The sequence below is a fragment of the Poecilia latipinna genome, unplaced genomic scaffold (assembly GCF_001443285.1).
Source record: "Poecilia latipinna isolate Pla-1442-1.1 unplaced genomic scaffold, P_latipinna-1.0 Scaffold429, whole genome shotgun sequence".
Lineage (NCBI taxonomy): Eukaryota > Metazoa > Chordata > Actinopteri > Cyprinodontiformes > Poeciliidae > Poecilia > Poecilia latipinna.
The window spans coordinates 173,234-190,712 of record NW_015113045.1 but is presented as its reverse complement, the minus strand read 5'-3'; the positions used below and the strand labels follow the sequence as shown (position 1 = coordinate 190,712).

Below are 17,479 nucleotides of genomic sequence, written 5' to 3'. Positions count from 1 at the left end.
AAGTGCCTACCTGTGCAGTCATGAAGAGGCTGCACAAGTGTATTTTTCATGGGATGTGTGCAAGGAGGCAATCTTTAGTCTCTAAGAAAACAGCAAAGCCAGGCTGAGGTTTTCCAGAGTGAAGGCAGAAAAGAAGCAAGATTTCATGAGTGATGTTTTTTCTCTAAAAAAACAGAAGAAAAAGTAAAGGCTGAAGTGGGATGAAACTGCAACATGACAAAAAAAAATCAAAACAAAACATGACAATAAGTCCACCAAGGATTAAAAAAATGGAAAGTCCTGGGGAGAGTTAAAGATCAGATCCTAAAATCTGCGAGATCTTGTGTGAGACGCTGAATCAGCCTGAGAGAAACTGAAACATCTTACAGCTGAAAACAAAGAGTGGAGTAAAAATACCTCAGACTGAAGTCAGAAACTCTTACAACAAGCATCTTACTAAAGTTATTTTGGACAAAAGAAGGAAAGGTTGGCTATTAGTCAGTTGTTCCTTAGTTTTAAAAACACCATTTTGATTTCGTAAAACAAAGTTGTTGTTTTTTTTTTTGTTTTTACTTATAATTATCCACTTTCTTCTCCAAAGAGAGAGAAAAAAAAATTGAAAAGTTTGTGAAAAGTTTCTAGTAAATATTTGATAATTTAATTGGCATGAAGTTTGGATCTAATGATAAACATTTGGATACAATAAATCTCTGAACAGAAGCAAATGTTAAAATGAAATACAACAACTCATGACTGGTGTTTCTGTAAATTATTAAGACGTGCTCGTAATAATGATTGTTTATGTAAAGATGGTCACATTTTTTTCGAACACATCTGTTTCCAGTCACACTATAAACATCCTCAGTGTTATCTATCCTTGTGCGCCTGCTTCATAATTACTAGACAGATTCTTGATTTCTACTTTTAGCTTCTTCTGTTCAAGACATTTCAGCCTGTAAAACTCTTTAAATAAGCTTTGTGTGATTTGGCTTTGGAAAACCTGATGATTATACCCTTTCACTTTGTGATAAGAAATTTCAAGGTTATGGACTTTGTTGCCTGTTGTCCTTGTAGTGCTGCTGCGTTGCACTCAGCGTGGGATCAGAGAGACAACCAGTCAAAGGGAGAAAAAGCAACTAAAATCTGAAGGTTTCCTCGAACTCAACTGTTTAATCGTGAATTAAACATGGGCTTGTTTGCGTTGTGGTATTTCATTCCTTACATGCTCTTAAATCCAGAGCAGATAGTCCACAAACAGCAGCCAATGGCAAAGGTTCTGTTTATTTCAGGGAGACCGTCTGTTGACTCAGAAGGGCCTCTTCAGATGGAGCAACAGACCATCAATGATTAAGCTGTCCCATTTTAGGAAAAAAAAAAAAAAAAAGGAATTAAAAGTCAAAAGGGAATTTATTTACAGGTTTATTTCTTATTAAAATGTAAAAAGAGAGAGAGAAAAAAAGGGGCAGAGATCCATAATTCCTGACAGTGCCAAAAATCCCAAACCAATTGATTGACAGTCACTTTGCATGATGAAACGGCTTGGATCAGTTCAAGGACGCACTCAGCTTCGGAGATTTTCCATGACAAGACCAATTTTAAAAATCCCAAATATAAATGAAAAAAGGGCAGGAATATCCCCTTTTTGTTTCATTTTATTGAAAATATTCCAGACTGCACATCCTAGTGATCACAGCAGTAGTTTGAGTCGTGTTAATGATGTATATGATGTTTGTGTGTGAGAGTGGGAATTCACGAGGAGGCCTGTTGACGTGTTCTGATAAAAAGCACTGGGGGAGTGGGATGACATGGACAGCAACGGACAGTTTAATTAATAACCACCACCCGTTTCTCTCTCTCTGACCTCAACTGGTCGCACATCCTGTCGCTGGAGTCGGACACATGCGGCTTAACGTTTGAATATCGATGGAGCTGTAAAGACGGAAGGAAAGTTTTCCACCTCAGTTGGGCAGGAGAAGGTAAGAACTGTCAGACGAAGGACGAGCGAAGGTTTGAGAGTGTGTGTACTGTTGTGGAAAGGAGACAATACTGTACAACTGTACCGACAGTCACAGGAAAGACTAAATACAACCAAAAATTCAACAGTTTTTATCACCTCAATAACTTTAGGTTGTTTTTTTTGTGACGTTACAAATTTCTGACATCGCAAAGAGATTTGCTTCTCTTTTGTTTACAACATTAAGTTTCTTATCGCGATAATTATTAAGTAGACTTGATTGAAGTCACTGCACATCATTATAGTTTGAGATCTGGGCTTTGGATAGACCATCGCAACACATTGTTACCTTTTCTTAAGCCATTGGCTTGTGGATTTGCAGGAATGTTTGAGATCATTGTATTTAAACCACTTTGAGACAAACTCTAGATATTGAAAAGAAAGACATCAAACTTACATCAGATACATTTTGACCTCCACTGAATGAGTACAAGCTGTCAGGCTGCCAAACAAGCCCAAATCACCACTCCTCCACCACCATGCTTGACAATGGATTTAAGATTTTTGTTGCTCTTCTGGAACGGCTTCTGATCACTAAGGAGGAAGTTGACAGATTTAGCTAAATGGTTTGAAATAAATAACGCAAGACTAAATATGATGAATGATTTTTAAAAGGAGATACTGCTTATGACCAGATTTCAGAGATCAATAGTTGATTTGTTAATTTGGAAGTTTTACATACACAATGCAAAAAAAATAAAACAACTGCAATATTATGTAAAACTATTGTAGTTCATTAAAACATATACAATCTTAGAAAATGTAAATTTAATTTGAAACCATATTGTGATAATTAGCAAAACATTACATCCAGAAAGAAATATAAATTAAACCTTTTTTTTGTCCAAATTGCCTTGCTCTATTTTCAAGTAAAACAAACTCTGAACTTAGAAAGTATAGCTTAAGGAACTAATGCTATGTAAGCAAATGTGTGGACTAGATAATGTGAAATGAAGAAAGCATAGCCAGCTGGTAAACAAATATAAATGTGAGTTCTGATCATTATAGTCTTTGAATAAGTTGTCCCAATTTTGTTTATTTTTTTAATATTATATCTGTGAAGATTTTTCTTCTTTTTAACTGTTTTGCTTTTGTTTGAAAAAACAAAAGAAAAATAGTTTGAAAGAAAAATGAAAAATATACATCTCTGTCAGTGAATATAGGTGTAATGAGCTTCTGCCTGGACTTTTCAGTAAATAACAGTCACAATGAGCAATAATTTCTGCTTGTTTGTTTGGTTTGGTTTTTTTTTGCACAAAAACAACAACAAAAAAAAGAAATATCATGCACTGTACCATATATCATTCAGCTTAAAAATCTCTTTTTTTGCTCATCTATCCATTCTGATGCAACTTTGCAAATAAAGATGATGCTGCAATATTTCTTTAAATACAGTCATCGTTCTCCTGACAACTAAAACAAACTGTTCTTGTTCAATCACTTCTTAATTGTTCGGTACAGAGTCTGAGGTGGTTTTTTTTGTTTGTTTTTTTTTTTTTTGCAAATTCTCTGTCCTGACATTGTAGACTTGAATGTTTTCCACTTATGAATGATCTATCTCACTGTTGAATAATAGATAGGAAGAAATCACATAAAACTTTGCAGACTGTTGAGAACCAACACGTGATTAAATTGTTATTTGTGTCCCTGAATCCGTTGCACCTGTTTGCTCCAGTACAGCAAAAACAAAACTCATGGCACTCGTGACATTTGTTGATGATCAATTACTGTAGTGTATTTAGTTGACAGCACCTAGAGGGGTACCTCTGGGCCCTGTTCATGGAGCTCTTCTTTTTCCTTTGTACTTGCTGCTACCTATTTGCTGCTGATATTTTCTGAAAATGTCACACTTTGTTTCATTTCCATGTAGAGGACTGACATGTTTATCTTTTAAAATGTGTCAGTTACAAGGAGAGGCTTTCTCCAGCATCTCCTTGATTCTATGGTTTAAATCAGCAGACAGATAAATTTTTTTTTTTTTTAGAATTTCAATGAGAACAACATTGTTTAATTGGACTTAAACACCCTGCCATCATTGATATCATGTTAGTTGATGTGTTAGTTGATTGTCAATTTTAAAATGAATCACATCCATTTTTCTCTCGTTAGTCCACTGAATATTTTCCCCAAAGTTTTTTTTTTGTGTGTTTCTTTTTGATCAGCAGTGATTTTTGCCTTGAAACCCCCCAGTGGATATTATTATTAGAATAACTTTGGTGTGAAGACTCTTCATTTCATTGCTCCAGGTTTTCTCCTTTCACTGTAATTTGGTAGAGTCCTTGAATTTACCAATTTCCTTTCTGGTAAACGGTGAGGACTTTGTTTCCCATCCAGACTTGAATTTCTGTTGATTTGACTGGGAGATGTTATTTTTTGATATATTTTAGTCTAAATCATGCAGACAAGTTGTTTTTATGTGAATGATTGTTTCTATTTTGGGATTAAATGTAGATGATGAACTCGATCATCACAGCTAATTTCCAGTTTAACAAAGTCGTAAGTTCCTACATAGCCAAGTTGATGTGAATAGTGTTTTACCTTACATGCTCTATGTTTGGAAACATTTAAGCTGAACAAAGAGCACAAAAATAAAACTGTGATAGTGTTGCACTGTATTTGTTTTTGTGCCTGTTGTAGCAATGCCTGTATCTCATTTGTTTGGTTTCATTGTGCAGTATTTCTTATTTTTCGAAAGGCATTAGCATGGTATCCTCCTGCTTACATCTTATCAGTGTAGTACTGTTTTTTCCCTGCACGTTTAGCCTTCATGTGGGGCGGAGGTCATTGAATCCAGGTGGGCTGCTTTTTCATCTCGAGGGAAATTACATTGACTTAATTAAAGCAATGTGGCAGAGCCGTCGATAATGTCCAAAGTGACCATTTTGTGACTTTGCATGAAGAATAAATTGAAGAACTTCTTAATTCTCTTACAATTCTTCTCAGTTTCGCTTAATTTATGCAAAGCTTTAAAAATGCATCATGAAAACAGTTTGTACAATAAGTGAAAAGACAGAAATAATTATCTCATTTGCATGATTGGCTCTTCTCAAGGCTTTGTAGTGACCCGACCTTCATCCTCGTTCCTCCTGTTCAGAGCTGCTAAACAGGTGTGTTGATGATTTATTACACTGTAAAAGTGGCCGGGATCCAAAAGGTTCACTGAATGCTTCAGCATTTTAAATCTTTGTGCAGGAGCAAACGGAGACATATTCCAACCCTTGTCTGGGATTTTGAAGTCGACCACTGAAAACCTTCCTGAATGAATGAGTGGGAGGGCCCCGAGATCAATATGGTGGGACCGCTGCAAATCCCACCCAGCGATGAGTTCTCCATCTCTGAGAGCACCCACTTCTTTGGTAAGTGTAGATGGCAGGAACCACACAGATAAAAAAAAAAAAAACTAAAAAAAAAACTCACTCAGTAGAAAACTGAAAGTCAATTTAAGGGAAATTGGAAGTGACAGCAGGGTGAGAGTTTGGTATGATGCAAGAGCAAGGGTAGGTGTGCTCACACTTCCTATCATGAAACAGAAAATCTGCTGCAACACAGACTAATGTCAAGAAGAAAATTCTCTAACTGACAGCGGCACTCAAAAGTTAACACATCTTTGTTAACCGTTTCATGCATAGTGGTCACTACAGTGGACAGCTGTCTAAAAGCCATTTTCTTGTGGATTTTTATGTTATAAATGCACACAGACCACTGAAGTGGCCCTTCATGCATCATAAAATACACTATCAACTACTGGCCAACAGCTGCAAATGCAAGAAGTTATTTTAGTTAAATCCAATATGGCCGACAGACCAAAAAGCATGCCAACCGACCCGGTCCCTCCTTCTACTGTAGAAGGTAAAAAAAATATTGTGACATCAGATAACCCTTAAAGAACAATACTGATGGATTTTTCAACTACCTTTTTTTATGCCTTAAGAAAATAAAAAATAATTTGGAAAAAAATGTTGACACAAAAGGATCCTAATTCATGCATGAAAGGGTTAAAATACCAGGGTTTGGTGAAGAGAAAATATTAATATTAGGCCAATCTAGCTGATTGGCCTAATATTTGATGAATGATGGGTTTATTGGCGACTGAACGCTGAAAGAAAATCAAAAGATCCTTCAACAAGGTTTTAGCTTAAAAGTGTGCAAATTTATGCCGCCATGTTATCACACCTTTTGCCTTTATTTCTTCTCCTCCTAATAGATCTAACAGGCAATAACTTTCCATGTAAAAGTGTTTTCTTTTCTTAACAGTAGCACTGAATTGAAATCTTGAATAAATCTCAGCTTTTAAATTCTGAACAGATTTACCAACAACACACCTATTTAATCCCGTCTATATTGTTAAATTGTTTAAGGCTAAGCTAATGGATACGAAGAGTGCAACTATTACGTCCTGATCCGAAGACATTTAGCTCAGGTCATATCCATAAACAAATCAAAACCATCCCAGCTTAAATTTCTCTAAGACAATCAGAAAGTTCATTCGTGGTATCAGTTGTAGGCAAATCTAAGTATTATCTACACAACTGTGAACAGAGGGTAGTATTTATTCCAGGAAAAGCCGCGTTACACAAACTCCTGAGCACACCCTTTACACAATAAACCATCAGAGCGCCTTGAGTCTGAAACCTAAAGGTGCTGAAGGGCGGTCCTGCCTACAGCAATTACAGTATATGACTTTATGTACAAGGACGGGTCAGTACGCAGAAATTGACAATCTTCCCATCTTCTTTTGTTCTTATTTAGTCAAATTCAGCAGATCTGACAAATCGTTTTTCACACGACACAGCAACAAGCACATATTTTGGGATCCTTCACCTGTTCAATTGTATAAGTGACCCTGCAGATCTACAGCCATCATACAGTAGCAGTGAGTTTGTACCCAAACTCCTGAATCAACCAGCTACCTGTTGTGATGTAAAGACATCTTAACTCGGTGGTTAATGAGTAGCTCCAGCAACCTTTGCTCCCCTTCAGCATTTCTCAACCAGGCAGCAAGATGTTTTCACACCTTTAGCAAGTTGTCAGATCGACAAGCATGAGTAGGAGATGATTTTTCTGTTAAAACACAAGAAAAAGGCCGAACTACAAACCAGCACTGGGGAGGTAGGACAGTAGAGACTCAGAATAGTCTGCGTCTGGTCACATGGAGACGACCATGGTCCAGACCCAGACATCCACAGGTTTGTGATTCTTCCTTCTCAACAAATATCCTGTGAGGAAATGTCTTTGTTTTGCTGATTTTCTGAAGCTGTTTCTCTGTGTTGAATAGGTTTTCCTGCACGTTAATTCGTTATGAATTAAAATCCTTGTGAGCAAATTAGTGTCAGCTTGCTTGGTGTAATGCTACTGTTATTGCCTGTCTGAAAGACACAGTGTACTGGGAGTGGGTTGTTAATCATTTATGGCTTTATGGTATTTTGTGTGTCGCCTGGACAGCAAGTCTGACGGTTTTCACTGGAAAGAGGTTCTTCAGGTTGTGACATCGTCAGCTGCAATTACACTATAGTTATAGTGCACTACTTAAGCTGTTAGCTTTAGCATTCCCTGTTTCATTGTCAGAATACGTTGGATTATTCTGAGTTGCATAATTTTCTGCTTAAAAAGTTGATTTTTGTTATTTGACTCTAGCTTTTGAGGACCCCGTGTTCTGCCATCTAATTGTTATGCACAAATCCCCGTGGTCAGATAAGGATTTATCAGATACTCATGTTTTATTGCCGTCTGTCTGAAGTAGTTTTGTTTTCGTACATTTGGTTGTATGGTTTTTTCACAGAGAATTATTGTCTAAACTGACCATAAGCTGTTCATTGTTTATGTCCCAGCATTCAACTTCCATTGACACTTAAACTCCACATTTATATTCAATGTTATGGTTTCTACCATTAAAGCTGATGTAAAAATTTATCTCTGTAACTGGCCCAAGGATTACATTTGATTCATGCACTGATGATTTACCATCTGAAACTCCTCATAGTCACGTGGAACACTTTACTGTCGTTTGGCTGTTTTGGTTTTATACCTTTTGATTTAGTAGTATAATTTTTTAACCACTGTAGGACACCTTCTCGTCTACAAATTTAATTTTGATAAGCAGTATTAGTTGTATGCTTCTCTGAATCATAAATTCAACAAGACTAATTTATGAATTTATGAAGAAATAATAGGGCTTGACACAAGTACAAAAGTAGCCCAGCTGGGAAAGAGCTGGGCTGTAAGCTGAGAAAAAAAGATATTTTAAAACCCTGTTTTTGACATTCAGACTATCAACTGTCTTTTTTAACATTGACCAACAAAAAAATAAATAAAATGCTTCCAAGCCCAGGATGAAATGTCAAGGTGTTTTTTTGTGTGTTTTTTTTTCATTTTGTGGTATAATGCTAAATGATAAATTATGCGGAATAATAATTAACTAAAACACATCGATATTAATGAATGATATAACTTGTTGCCAGCCTTTGTCAGATTTGAAAAATGTTGGTAGTTTGATCTCAGTTAATTCATGTGTCAATATTTTGCAGGGGGAAAAAAATTGACGGGTCATATCGATAATAAGAATGATCAAATGAAGATGTTGATGCAAAACCGAGCAGAGTGATTAATTTATTGTTGTTCTGGACCACAACATGTAATCGCCACTGAGCGTTTCTCTAAAACCTCTCTTCTTTTATTCATCAGACATACTGGCAGATCAAGGCAGTCCTCTTCTGCAGGACCCTGACATCTTACCATTCACCTCTTACCCCAGTATGCAGTATCCACCCCTGGAGCCAAACATGTCCGCCACTCCGTACTACTCCTCTCAGAACTATTACCCTCCATTCAGTGGAGACGAGTGGTACTCACACATGGGCTTATACGAACTGAGGAAAGGACCCCTGGAGGGCAGCTATGGGACTGAAATGGATGAGGCCTCTTCTGTTGTGCCGGCTGTTTGCAAGAGGAACCGGCACCTGAACCAACCTGGAAGGATCAAGGGAGAGGAACTGTGTGTGGTCTGCGGAGACAAGGCCTCTGGATACCACTACAACGCTCTCACCTGTGAAGGATGTAAAGGTGTGTGGAGTTTCCACAGGAGATACAGCACTGTGGGAAAGTCTCGTGTTATCCTTTATCTCTGTGTGGTGTAACCGGAGGTTCTCGTTTTGTTTTAAAGGCTGAGGCAGAAAGATGTTTAAACATTATTCTTTGAATTATTTAAGATTGGCTGAAGAGGGTGAGTGAACAACAAATTTATAGTCTCGCCACAGATTCTCAGTTGGGTTTAGAGCTGAACTTTAACCTTTCTAAGATGTGAATATGCTTCAGGCAATACATCCCCCCCCCCCAAGTACCATAAAACACTATTTTATAAAGAGTACAAAATTCACATAGATCTCAACTGCATTAGTGTCTCCACAGTAATGGCTGTCTCCATGGCAACTTACCATATGCCAGATTCGCAGAGTCCTTGGATTGAAGTTGTTCTGTCCACCTGAGCTCTGAATCTGTGCAGCTCCTCCAGAGCTAACTTGAGCCTCTTTGCTGCTTGTCTTATTAATGCTCTACTGGTCCAGCCTGTCAGATTAGGCGAGGTAGATCATATTTCTATCTCACCATTTCGGTTTCTGAACCCAAGCTCTGTGAGATTTACAAAGATTTCTGAAAATCTCTTTTAGACTTATCCACAACTTTCTCCCTGATTTCTCTGCTGTGTTTCCTGGCCTTTTGATGCTGTTTGTTCTCTAACAAACCTCTGAGATCATCACAGAGAAAATTTCATCTGTAAAAACATTGAAGTACTAAAATAATTTCCCACCCGTTTTCTCAGTGATTTGCCACTTTTTGTTTTTCTATTGCCTAAAATCCAAATGAAATATTTGATATTTTGTCATTTTAAATGTTGAATAACTTCAAAAATGAGGATCTTGTCAAGTCTCTGTATTACCATGTGAAGTTTGTTTAAAACTCAGTTGCATGCTCGACGACATTTGCCCTACATTGGAAATGTCCGTTCTTTGTATCTTTGACCTTTAGAGCCTATTCATGACAGCAGTGTTTATTTCTACAGTCCAAACATCTGGGTAAGAATCATATGTGTGCATGAGGCAAGAGTCGCCAGCATTACACAATATTTAGAAATCTGTGATTAAATGTCCCACCTGAAAGGACTTTTCTTTTCCCCAAAGAAAATCAGTTTAGCTTTATAAAAATGCTGCGCCCATTTCCTCAGGTGACTGCTTTTCAAGATTTTGAAACAGCACTTTAAAAGTGTTTGTATAACAAGCACTAAATGCTGTTGAGTGAATGTTTAATTACCTGCCAAGGACAGGAAATAAATCCATTCAGCCTACGACATTGGTCAGGTTTTGGCCGACTGATGCTGACTTTATGAGGATAAAACAACTAAATGACTGTACGGAACAGTGGGAGTGAGCACTTTACGAGTTTTCCCTCGATTTACAAATTATTAACTGGGTGAACGCGACCTTCAGCGGCCCCTCCCTGTGTTTTTATTGCATTGTGAGTTCAGTGGGATTCCTGTCGAATGGCAGGCTGAAGGGATATGAGTGTAATTCCACACGGCCGTCCTGGACAATGCCAGGCGTGTGCTAGCTGACCTGTGCTGCCGTTTCACCGAGAATAAACTCAAGTCTTCTCGGTAATGGTGCCCCGATTGTATTCCTTCTCACCTTTCTCCTACACAATGCACGAGCAACCTGAGCTTAGTCTCATCACTGCGTGTCATTGTGCTTAATGACGTCAGAATGTCTGGTCACTGTCCTGAAGTTAATGAGTCAAAGTGTTAGTTTGTGCTGCTACATTTGATGGGTCTAACTACTGTTAAAACAAGTATTAAGGTCAGAGGTGAGGATGAGTTCAGACTGAAGAGTTGCTAAAAAAAAAGCAAGGCAATGCTAGCCTTGCTTATTTATTTACATTTTCTTTATTGTTTGCATTTTTTAAGACTTTATAGTTGGTATCCATTAAGACATCATTATCAAGTGATATTTTCAAATTTCCTGTCAACTTTAAGCATGTTTTAAGTCAAAAGGGTAAGGGTAGCAATCAGACTGCTGACTTGTAACAACTGCTCTAATAAATAAATGTAAGTATGATTATATCCCCAATGAATAATAATAATAATAATAAAAAAATATTGCATTGTTTTTGCAAATATAAAAAACAACACCCAGGAAACGATGGATATCCAAACTGTTTTGAACTCAGATCAGTGCAATGCATCATGTGATGTTTTATCGTCCTCCTCTGCTTATGTTTAGGGTTCTTCAGACGAAGCATAACAAAGAACGCCGTGTACAAGTGCAAGAGTGGCGGAAACTGCGAGATGGACATGTACATGCGCAGGAAATGCCAGGAGTGCAGGCTGAGAAAATGCAAGGAGATGGGCATGCTGGCCGAGTGTGAGTACGGCTGCAGGTTTGGAGAGGCGACAGGTCTACTTTTAATTTAAATCATCAGAGAACAAATATGATACTGGAAGCGGTGAATCCTCATTCTCCATTCTGACATGGTCTACTTAGTTATCCTGGGATATAATGTATCGTTTATGACATATGACACAGCTTTTGTTTGGCTTTCTGGAATGAAAGCAGTCAAGCAAAAAGTTCTCCTTGGAAAAGATTGTTAATCAGCATGTGGACACTGAAAGAGTTGCTTTAGCTTTCTGCCCGGTAACGTTAGTTTCAGAAACTAGTTGTGAGTTCTGTTAATAGTTGGCAGTACAAAAGCACTGTAAGATAAACTGGACTCCTGTTGCTCATAAATACTTCAGTGCAGCTGTGATCAATATTGCAGCATGGAAGGCCTTCATGATACTATCTGTCCCCACGGTAAGAGCTTAACTAATTATGCAGGGAAAAAATGAAGAGGTGAATGTTTTTCTCTCTCATTACTGAACTCTTTAAAATTCCCTTTCCATACTTGAGTGTGTAGAAAAAGAGTATGTGCTCACTATATAATAACTGGGATCTTGAATGAATTCATGGGTTTTGATAGATATTAGTAAGGGATCTTTAAGTGATTCTGTGTAGTTTTTTTTTTTTTTTAAGCTGCTCTAGACACAAATCTGTGAGGTATTTAACTCAGAAAGTGAAGCCTTCATTGATGCCTACAGGCCTGCTGACAGAGATCCAGTGTAAATCCAAAAGGCTTCGCAAGAACACCAAGACCTCCCCAGGGCGGTCAACAGGAGACGAGACAGAGGGGGCGGACAGCGCGGACAACAAGCAGGTCACCTCAACCACCAAGCTGTCAAAGGTAAACACACATCTGTTCGAGTCCCGGAGGAATGTAGACGAGGCAAAATAAAGTGTTTTTGTTTTCAAATTTAGGAAAAGGTGGCAATTACTAAAGAGCAAGACGCACTCATGAAGCTCATCGTGGAAGCTTACAACAAACATCAAATCCCCCAGGATATTGCCAAAAAGCTGGTATTTGTTCAGCCTAATGTTGTATTATTCACATTATGAGGAATAACTGAGAATAAATGGTCAGTTTATTCTTGCTTTTCCTTCCAGCTACAAGAACAGTACAGCACAGAGGAGAACTTTCTCCTCTTGACCGAAATCGCAACAAGTCAAGTTCAGGTGTTGGTGGAGTTTACAAAGAATATTCCAGGTAAATCAGAGAATTTTGGCGAAACACTAAAGGCCTTTGTCTTAGAAATTGTTTTGTATTCCAGCCTTGTATTTACTTATTGAGTTTCTTTGAATCTGGACGAGCTGCATTTTGGGATCTTTTTTTACCTACTTCATGTTGCTAAGCAGGTCCTTTGTAGGTGATCTCTTGACTCTACAGATCTGACAGTATCTAGGCTTAAGTACGCCTTATGAAATTTAACTCAGCTGTCCAAATACTGGGCTTAATCTAATTTATTCATGACTTAATTAGGAGAGGGCATTTACTTTTTCATTATTGGGTGAGGATTGTTTTGTATCTAATATAAAAGTGCTGAAATGTTACTAACAAAACAGCAAAACCAGATGAAATCAGTAAGGGGGCAAATACTTTGTCTTCGTTAGGGTTTCTGTCTCTGGATCATGAGGATCAGATCGCTCTGCTGAAGGGTTCGGCTGTGGAGGCCATGTTTCTGCGTTCAGCTCAAGTTTTCAGCAGGAAGATGCCAGAAGGACACAGTGAGGTTTTAGAAGAGAGGATACGGAAAAGTGGTGAGTTTACTCACTATACACAGCACTGGTGAAGTCAGATTTTATCTGGAGAAATAACTAAAACCTTCTGGATGCAACAAAGGGGGAGTTTCCAACTCGACCATGAAAAATCTTTGAAAGCACTTAATTGAAATGAAGCATTCTCCCGATCGTGATAAAATTTGAAAATTTGAATTCAATTCTAGCTTCTATGTTGAAATTTAAATTAAATGGATCAAAACAATTATAGCTAATTAGTTCTGTTTTCCCGCTGATTATTCAGTTGTAGTCGGAAGATTCCAGGTTCTCATTACGAGCTTTAACATCTTGATTATTTTTACATTTGAATTATTTATTTGAATCACAAACATTTCGGCTTTCGTTCATTTGAATCACATCAACTGGGTGCAAATTTGAATTTCATGTGAAAAATATACATGCAGGCCAATAGATACACACACACCACCGCAATATGTTGTTGGTTGTCTTTTAGGAGGCTGCAGTTTGCAGAGAATAACATCTAAAGCTTGATCTGTTCTTGAAAGTCACCATATTTACTCTGACTCTGTTCTACCAAAACGTTTGGTCAACTATCCGGTCATAATTATATGAAAGGTTTGTTGATAGCTACAATAAGCATGTTGTCATAGTAAGGCACATGTGACAAAATATTAATCTTGCCCAATACCACAAAAATGGAAAATTGTTTGGCATATGCAATTATTCAATCCTTTTGAAAACAATGCTGAAGTCCAGAATTACTTTGATATTACTTTGATATTCATGCTCATGATGGGAAAGATCATCTATGAGTACAGGGTCAATCAAGCCATTTAACTGGTTGATAACTAGACAATAAACCTATTCGGGAGTTGAAGAAAATTGTTGTGTCAAATAATTATACTAATTATAAAGTTATTTGCAGATAATTTGTACATTTGAACAAGCACATTTTTAATTTAAGCTTAAAAACATGCTCACTCAGCTAAAAAGGTTGTTTCTGGTAACAAACAGAAGACAGAAAGACAATAAACCAAAGGGAAAGATGTTTCAGTCGTGACAAAAAATACAATCAGGCAGGTCATTGATTATTTTTACCCTTTGTGCCCTTTAGCAATGAACAAGTCTTTGAGGTCAGAAGGCCTCCGTACCGTCTACAGATTTAAATTCTGGCTAGGCAACTCTAAAACTTTAATATTACTTCCAGTTAGAAGGGAAATATTAAATGACTACCTTCAGCCTAAATCTGCCAGGTTATAAATTATTGTAGGCCTAAATAAAACGTCTGTAACTGAGAAATGAGTGGGAATCTTGGTGGTAGTAACTTCTGCTGGATGTCAGCCGTCCCTCCGTCTTTTGGTCTGTCAGGTTGAGTCTGGCCAAATCTGGTCGGGTCCTCGTTTAATATTTGATCTGCGTGATGCAGCGGAGAGATGCGCACCAACCTACTGATCCCGGGCTCGGTGTCGGTTGCACACGTATCCTGCGTGGGTTCAGTTTCACTCCGTTCAGGTGTGCCTGCGTCGCTCCAGGTGAAGAACAGCAAACCCAACCTCTTTTTAGGTTATTAAGACGCACATACTGCCTCTCTGCTTACATAAATATCCCCTGGGCTGAGTTGTTTACTGACCTGCTGCTTTTAAGAATCATTGATATGTATGTGAGGTGTCATTATGTCAACCAGGCTGGACAGTTAGACAGCAGTGATGATGGCAGATGTGTGTGTGTGTGTGTGTGTGTGTGTGTGTGTCAGTGAGTCCCTGAGCGCTGCTCCTGGGTGAATGGTGAGGATAAGAGATAGTCACACTAAAGGCCAGTCAGGGAGAAAAAGGCAGCAAAGCTGTCTGAAGAGAGCTTTGTTTCTTATCACGACATCAAGCGTGCCATTGTGCACTTCTTTCCCTCCGAGGCCCCCTGGCATTTCTGAAAGCTCCATGATGATGATGAGGAGGACGATGATGATGATAATGATGTCTCCGGGTGGACAGACGCCCCCGGCTAGATCGACGAGCCTCTAGAGCTCCCAAACGTTAAGCAGGAACCTGACTGAAGGACTTTGCACACTTTTTTTTGTTGTTGTCACAATTAAATCTTTCATTATTAACAAGTTTTAATATTGGACAAAGATACAGAACATAAAGCATTTTTCTAAAGTTTTTCTATAGTTTTTCTTTTGTTTGTTGAGATAAAGCGTGATCCAAGTTGGTTAAATTTGAGTCTAAACTTTGACTAGGCCTTTGAAAACACTTAGCTTTATTTTTCGCTGTGTTTCTGAGCCTGTCAGTGGTGAACGTCTTGATGTGCTTCGGATCATTGTTCTCCTCTGTCACCTAACAATTCTTGAGTTTAAGGCCATGAACTGTAGGCTCAGAAGAATTTTTTTGTGTCAGAAACTGAGTTTTAAAATGGCTTGTCTGCTTTGAAAACCAATGGAAATTCTGACGCTGATGTATTTTTAGAGTTTACTGCCCAAAAAAGTATATTTAATACTACAATCACCTTGTTTAAATTTGTTGTGATTTAACGATTTCAAATTAAATGCGATTCAAAATTAGGTGACATTTTACAACGGCAACAAAGAAGTAAGCGTTCAATTTACTTAATCAAAATAATGACATTTGAGTGTTTTTGGAGATCTTTTTAAAAAAGTTATTTTAACAGGTTTTAGCTCACAAAATAAAAACTGGTCCTTGTTCCTCGTCACACCTCTAAAGCATGTGAATCAATCAAAACCTTCACTTGCACTTAACAAGCTTTATAATAAAAACTGTATCTGTTTCTGCAGGTATATCAGAAGAATTCATCACGCCCTTGTTCAATTTTTACAAAAGTGTTGGTGAGCTGCACATGGTGCTGGAGGAACAGGCTCTCCTCACCGCAATAACCATCCTGACACCAGGTGAGCCATCTTTTGTCTTTATTCAGTGCTCTTCATGGCAACTATTGTTCTACGTGTTTCCATATCGATACTCATACTCCTTCAAAGCTTACAGTATAATTAGAGTGCGTTGTTTTCCTCCCTAGACCGGCCTTATGTGAAGGACCAGCCAGCTGTGGAGCGACTGCAGGAGCCGATGGTGGAGCTGCTGAAGAAGCTGTGCGTTCTGCAGCATCCGCAGGAGCCGCAGTACTTTGCTCGCCTCCTGGGCCGCCTGACGGAGCTGAGGACGCTCAACCACTATCACGCAGAGATGCTCACATCATGGAGAGTGAACGACCACAAATTCACCCCGCTGCTCTGTGAGATCTGGGATGTGCAGTGACACACGGTGAGCAGTGAAGGAGCCCGGGAAGAAGAGATGGACATTCCAGCTAAAAGGCTCCAGGAGTGGAACCGAGTTCATAATGGCAGACAAACAACCAGTCTGCTTTGGTTCTGCCTGACTTTATAAATAGGTAATATTAGTGTATTATAGCAGCTTTTTCCATGTTCAAGTTTTATCATCAATATTTGGCTTAAAAAGCTGAAATTTAAAATGGATGAGTCAAAGAAGTACAAACACTGGAATTTTGTACAAAGCCAAGAAGGTGGTTGTGAGAGACTTAGATTAGTGTTTTACGATGGCCTCGTTTTTATTTTGTGCACAGAAATGTATGTTTTATGTGTTTGCCTTGATAATTGACATTTCCAGGGAAGCATTTTCATACAACAGAGGATTCATTAATTACAGCAAATATAGAAAAATGTACCACATTTCTTCTAGTGAGTGTGGAACTGTCTAAATGTCATTGGGTGGCTGAAAAAAATGTTTTCAAATATTATTCAAGTGCCAAATTATTTATTTCTTTTATGAAATAAATTCATTATTTAATCTCACAAAGCATATTCTTTCTTATTTATGACTTCAGTTAGTCTTCTAACATCAGGAACACTTATTAAAAAGAACAATAACAAAAAATATAGCAATATAGCAAAATTATTTACCTATTCTGGATCTCTTTGCATATTTATTTTGTCAGTTTTTGTCCCCTTTTTTCCTTCTTACTCATATTATAATAGGCTAAGCGTTAGCAGATTACTTTCACTATGAGTGAGGTACTTAGAAAAAAAGCTGGGCAGAGCACAGAGGTGTAGGAAACGACTCCATGCAGGTAGTGGCGTTTGCTGAGTGGCTTTGTTTCTACATTTATCAAGTATTCAGGATGCTGTGGGAAGAGAAGGAGCAAATCTAATGATTTCGTCCACTTTTATTTGAGACTTTCAGAGATTTGAAACCACCTGTCATTCTATTTCTTCTCCATGAGCGCTGGCATGCATCTCTACACTGTCCTATCTCACATACAGGTGTTCCAGTCCTTGTTCATTTAGGATTTATTTGCACAAAACCCTGAA

General features: G+C 38.1%; 1 protein-coding gene across 3 annotated transcripts; it reads left to right on the top strand.

Moving 5' to 3' along the window:
• Positions 1 to 1,818: 1,818 nt before the first annotated feature.
• nr1h4 (nuclear receptor subfamily 1, group H, member 4) lies at positions 1,819 to 17,175 on the top strand. 3 transcript variants are annotated; one of them, XM_015038088.1, is made up of 11 exons: positions 1,819 to 1,955; positions 5,045 to 5,100; positions 5,186 to 5,349; positions 8,675 to 9,052; positions 11,260 to 11,400; positions 12,114 to 12,256; positions 12,331 to 12,429; positions 12,517 to 12,616; positions 13,021 to 13,167; positions 15,932 to 16,045; positions 16,171 to 17,173. In XM_015038088.1, the coding sequence occupies exons 3-11, from the start codon at positions 5,253 to 5,255 to the stop codon at positions 16,407 to 16,409; spliced, it is 1,458 nt and encodes a 485-aa protein (XP_014893574.1). In that variant the 5' UTR covers positions 1,819 to 1,955; positions 5,045 to 5,100; positions 5,186 to 5,252; the 3' UTR covers positions 16,410 to 17,173. The 3 variants fall into 3 exon arrangements, with proteins under 3 accessions (XP_014893574.1, XP_014893575.1, XP_014893576.1); XM_015038089.1 differs by lacking the exons at positions 1,819 to 1,955; positions 5,045 to 5,100 and having other exon boundaries at positions 5,185 to 5,349; XM_015038090.1 differs by lacking the exons at positions 1,819 to 1,955; positions 5,045 to 5,100; positions 5,186 to 5,349 and adding an exon at positions 6,976 to 7,179 and having other exon boundaries at positions 16,171 to 17,175.
• Positions 17,176 to 17,479: the final 304 nt, after the last annotated feature.